This window comes from Hibiscus syriacus, unplaced genomic scaffold, assembly GCF_006381635.1.
Source record: "Hibiscus syriacus cultivar Baekdansim isolate YM2019G1 unplaced genomic scaffold, ASM638163v2 tig00112253_pilon, whole genome shotgun sequence".
Classification (NCBI taxonomy): domain Eukaryota; kingdom Viridiplantae; phylum Streptophyta; class Magnoliopsida; order Malvales; family Malvaceae; genus Hibiscus; species Hibiscus syriacus.
Window position 1 is genome coordinate 654,353 of NW_024063283.1, and position 6,000 is coordinate 660,352.

General features: G+C 37.3%; 1 protein-coding gene across 1 annotated transcript; it reads right to left on the reverse strand.

The window, feature by feature from the left end:
- Window positions 1–1,152: 1,152 nt before the first annotated feature.
- LOC120176714 (transcription initiation factor TFIID subunit 15b-like) lies at window positions 1,153–5,413 on the reverse strand. Its single transcript, XM_039183079.1, has 3 exons — window positions 5,097–5,413; window positions 2,222–2,528; window positions 1,153–1,962 (listed from the first exon to the last, which is right to left on the reverse strand). The coding sequence occupies exons 1-3, from the start codon at window positions 5,302–5,304 to the stop codon at window positions 1,356–1,358; spliced, it is 1,122 nt and encodes a 373-aa protein (XP_039039010.1). The 5' UTR covers window positions 5,305–5,413; the 3' UTR covers window positions 1,153–1,355.
- Between the last annotated feature and the right edge of the window lie 587 nt (window positions 5,414–6,000).

Consider the following 6,000-nt stretch of genomic DNA (forward strand, 5'->3'; position numbering starts at 1 on the left):
CGTTTTTATTTAATTAAGATATAATCACTAAGGGTTAATTGCCGTTAATTCTAAAACAGATTACTGATGTGGTGTAGTAAATATAAAAATTTAAAAAAGATAAATTACATAAATAGTCATTAATGTTTGAGCTAAAATTCAGTGTAAACTGCCCAAATAGAAGAGGACTGCATCTGTGTAACATTTGAGTGGGTTGGGGCCAAATTCAGGGTGAGGGTGCATGTAGCAGTGGGATAGGAAGGAGACGGAAACAAAGATGATTGCAGACAGCAAAAGCATGGTGAACCATCCATGTTGAAGGTAATTAATGCAATGATGTAACAATGTTCCTTCAACCCTAACCATGTCGCCGTTGAATGTGCGTTTAAGTTTTAAAATTACAGGATTATTGCATTTCTTGTTCCAAACATTACCCCCTCCAACTCTTCATCTAAACACCATTACAGACTCAATCCTGTGGCTGTGAAAGGAGGTGAAGTGTACGGCTAAAGGGAAGCACATAGGGTTGGAACACACATCAGGTCATTCTGCAGAAACGAAAGTTTGATGTTTACAAACAAGTGTGGTTAGTCTGAGAGATTTTAATATTTACGAGGAAAAGTGAATTTATTTAAATATTAATGATAATTTTTGTAGTTTATTTTTTTAATTCTTTATATTTATTGTGTCATATCAATTACACGTCTATCATCAATTAACCCTTAACAATCATATCTTAATTAAATAAAAACGAAAATGACTAAATATTATGTTTTTTTGAATTCAACTTTGAAAAGTGTATAAAACTTAAACAAAAGTGATCTATCTTGTAGTTTACCCAAATTAAACTTAACTGGTGTAGTATAACAAAAGCCTAAAGAAGGAGGTGGTCTGGACATGCTTCTGAGCGGCACAAAACTAAGCTTTGCTGATCAAAAAACCTATTTGGTGACGGTCATAAATTGACAAAACCCTTCACTCTTAAAAAGTATATTCTCCCTTGATTCGGCTTATAAATCAGCTGTGGGTGAAATTACTACTATTTTTTCTTCGCTATGAGCTTATGGAATTGCATTTCCATACCTATTTCCTTTATAGAATATACGGCTGCATTATAATGCTATGGTTTTCTTTAGAATATATACCTGATTATTGCTTTTGATAGTTTTGGATGTACAGGATTACACATCATCCTAAAATGATAGGAAGATCAGCCCCAAAGCACATAGAATTCAGTCCTAGTTCCCTCAAAAAGTTTATTACAAGAAAACTAAACCCAACCACAGCTTTAATCCCCCAATTTATTTGGAACCAGCTACTATAGCAAGGGAAATTTTATGTCCAAGTATGCCGATATTAAAGATTCGACCATTGCCTTAAAATGGATCCCCAATCCAGTCTCGCCCCACCCCTCGTACATCCTTTCTTCCTCGTTCCAGGTACATATCACGATGGTGTTCTCTTGGTGGAGGGGCAACCCTGATTGGTGACCTACTCCTCTCTCTCGCATCACGTGGTCTTTCATAGATAGGAAGCTGTGGTGGAGGAAGTGGAGGTGGAGGAGATGGTGGTCGCCTGTCATACCCTTTCCTTGAATTGAAGTTATCCCTTCCATGGTCTCTACATCCCCAATCCATTGGCATTGGCCTATCAAATCTACCTCTCCCCCTGTAGTCGTTGTCTATATAATCCAGCCGATCCTTGTGCATGCTATGATAAAAAAACCTACCTTCATCCCTATGCGGTAGTGGACCGGCAGCTCTAAAGTCTCGAGGACCGTCCCTAGCCCAACCGCGAGGAGGAGACCTAAAGCCACCATTCATAATCCTGCGAGGTGGTGATAGATCAATAGGAAAGCGCCTGAGAGGAGCATGTGAAGGCAGGGGACCAGGGTAGCCTCCACGGGGACTTCCCATAGGTGCATAGCGAGACCTCTTGCAATTGTTGCAGAACTCTCTCCTTGCAAAGTTTAAGTTTCCACATCTACAACAAGATAATTGGTAATAGATAAAATAAAATGTAATATGCAGGATGAAACTTTAAAAAGCATTTCAACAATAAACTGAAATTATACAATCTAGAATGGTCTTGAATTTTAGGAGGAGAAGAAACGGAAAGAGTGCCTCGACTGATTAAGAAAACAGGAAACAAGGCGTCGACAAAATGCAAAGCAAGAAACGTAAAAGTAGTATAAAGAGGGAAATTTGAAACAAAATTCATGGTATGGAGGTTATATACTTACATAGGATCTGGACATATCCAGTCTCCTTCCCTAGGTCGCACATTAGGATTATTTCTAGTCAGTCCTTCACCACTGATAGGTCCAGGGCCATATCCAGTCCCATCAGCATCTCTGCTGCTACGTTGCCTGGCACCACTTGGTCCTCGAATATAAGGAGGTGAAGAACCTCGATATCTGCCAGGATCCCTAGCATTACCAAAATCACGGCTTCTTGATGGACCACCTGAGCGATCAAAATTGGAGCCATACCGGTGATCTGCATCCCTACGACGTATTGGAGAACTTGAACCTGCACGAATTCTATATCCTGGAAAAGAAAAGGCCAAGAGCTCCTATAGATAAGCGAATCTAATTTGAATACAAGAAAATTTACGGAAAACAACGTCAGACACTTATGGGCAATCAATTTTTCAAATGACCAATAAATAAAGTTCTCAAGGATGGTTACCACTGTTCAAGATCTCCTCATGGGTACGGAATGATAAATCCAGAACACAAGGGAATACTTGTTTCAAAAAGTTATTCGCCTTTGTACTTTCAAACACAGCATTTTACCAGTATATCAAAACCAATAAAATATAGCAGCTCAGTCATCAGGAAGAAAAAAGGTCGCTTTCCTAGATTCAAGCACCAAAAGTCTATCTTGCAAAACTTACGTGCTTAACGATATACTTTCAACCTAATATCTGAACTACGAAGCCCGAGATCATAAATCTGGAGCCACCTCATTTGATACAGCATACGTAGAAAGGAGGCAAAGGAGAGCATCCACACTGCAGCCCACAGAGAATAGAATGACCATATACACAAGACATGGTAGTCCAACATAAAAATTATTAACCACCATAATTTACACCTAAAACCTTCATACAAATTGCCTTAATAAAGAGTATTAATCCCAGCAACAATGCAGAACTAAAGGATCAAAACCACCAAAGATATCCATCCACGCATGAGGAAATAGAAATTAGACCATAAGCCAATAGGCACCAAATTTTCTGAACGGCCAATCTCAGCACACTGCTTGAAAAGGTTCTACCACCTGAAACATGGGTTCACTTCCCTATACCTATATATAACTTGATGGATAGAAAGTAAAAGCTAACAGGACTTCTTCCATCCACAAAGGAGCAACACATAAGTCACTGACCACTTATGGTGCTAAACGCATAAATATCCAATAACTTTGTCCATCAGCTCAACTACCCAATTGAACACAAAATAATACAGAAACAGACAAGAAACCTCATGAAGATAGAATATAACATACGAAGGATATTCCACAATACCCCATTCACTTGTCAAAAAATACCAGTAACCCCAATAATGTATAAGTTGAAAACAATAAAGGCGAAACCTAATTATCCCTCCCAGAGGAAAAACTAAAACAAAAAAAAGCCAAAAGCAACTAGATTCCACCCCAAAAGTTTATTTAAATTACCATATGTCCATTATCGTTATTGAGCACTTCCATAAATAAACAAAACCAACAAAAGTTCAGGATAGATAGAGCTCCACTCCCACAAACAAAATTAGATGTCATGGCCTGGTAGATTCCACCCCAAAGGTTTATAATAAGTTACCAGATAGACCAAACTGTCCTCCATTAACATATCCTGATGCCATCAAACACACCATTTTTTCCAGCCAAGAGATCAGCCTTACCACTGAGCAGACCCAAAGCTAACCATATAATCCACTTGAGGCTGTCAGTAGTTCGATTTCTCGAATGATCCTTCGCTAATATCTTGAAAACTTGACACCAAACCTCTTAAACTGGACATGAGACACTCGATCCCAAACCTCTATCAAACCCAGCTCCATGGTAACTATCTTCGAATTCTTGCCCAAACCGACATGTGACAATAGCTTGAAAACTGAGATGCAATATTGTCTTTAGTGCAGGAGCACAAGTTTATTCATCATGCCCAACATATAGAGATGGCATTTGGCACAACCCCCCCCCCTTTCAATACAAAAAACAAACAATTAACTCCAATAATGATCCAAGATTGCACTCACACCAACATGCTTTCATCAAGATCCAAGTTCTTGCAGGCAACACTCACAGCTGTAACACACAGCAAATTGATTTGCAACTCGATAATCCATAAAGGTACTAGATCCATGTGCTCGACAAGCAATATAAGAAAAAACAACAGGTACAATCCCAACTGTAGTGTAACTATTGCATAGAGATTGGAAAAAAATCATTGAACTGTAATAATCACCAAATAATGTTAACAAAATCTAATTCAGTAAGAACATAAACAATTGAGCATTTAAAATGGCTCGAAAAACCAGATGCAAATACATCATACAGAAACATGGTGCTGGGAACTAAAACATGTAAAACAGTGGAGTTTACATGACATTGCAATACAAACAAAAGAAATTCCCTTGCACAAAGATGTATTAATAGAAATTACAAATACATTGCAATCAGGCTGTTTGTCTCACAGCTTAATTTTCCCTGTCAAGAACATGAATCATATTCTTGTTAGGCGCCTCCAAAATTCATTTACTAGACTATAAACTCCCCAATAGAACAATTCACAAATAAATCTACTGAAAATGCAAATTGGCATTCAATTTAAATCGTTAAAGCTCACCGATTCCTATGAAGCTCCAACATAATCGAACAGTACATTGCGAATTTCACATGTGGTTTCATTCCCTAGTACGTTCTAGGGTTTCAAATTTCAAATCACGATTCATTTTAATTTCAATTAAAAACGCGGGAGCCGAAGTGATTTGAACTTGAAGTTATAAGTAGATTAATTAAAAAAACAGAGACAAAATCTAACAAAAAAAATTATTGATTCAACTGAAAAGGGAAAGAAGTAAAACGATTCCATGAAAAAAAAGGACTAACCAGGTTCGTCTTTGTATCGATCAGTGCGAGAAAACGGATGCGGCTCACGACGAACCTCTCCAGGCTCATAATCACTACCACCACCCCCACGGCCTCGTGCTCCGCCTGCACCGCCATCATCTCCGTTTCTTGCCGAAGGCCCCACAACAAGGCTGCTAATGAGTGGCTGGTGATGCGATTTCGTTTGGTCCCTATCTCTAGACCCCATTTCTCTCTCGATCTGTTTCCCTTCTCCAACAGCCGCCGGCTAAAACTACGGAAGCTCTACAGTGGGGATGCAGTATATAAACCCTAGCGCCACGTATCTGATTTTTTTTTTTGCCATGGAATTTGCGTAAGAGGCGTGAGCTTTTACTAAATTTGCAAACCTTCTTTTTTCAAATATTTTGAAATAGCATCCCGATGCTTCCTAAATTTTCAATTTCGCCCCTCAAATTTAACTTTAATTCTCGATAACCCCTTTTAATCTCTGTCTCTATTTTCTCCATTTTTTATAATAAAATTCTTGACTAAAGTTGGCATCACAGTTTAACCCGTTACTAACCCATTTAGAAAATAAAAAATACATATCATAATATTATTATAAAGATAATTTTTTCATATTTTTATATAATCTTTAAATAAAAATAAAAATCACAGTTATAATTAAAATATAATATTAATAAACACGTATAAAACATTTTTCCATTTCACTTATAATCATTTATAAACAAATTTTATAAGGGTAAATTATATAAATGGTCACTTTCGTTTGAGTTTTATAAACTTTTCGTCATTGAATTCAAAAAATATAATATTTGGTCACTTTCGTTTCGTTTTAATTAAGATGTGGTCACTGAGGTTAACGGTCGTTAAACCTTTAATGATTTGATGATGTGGCATGATAAATATATAAAATTAAAAT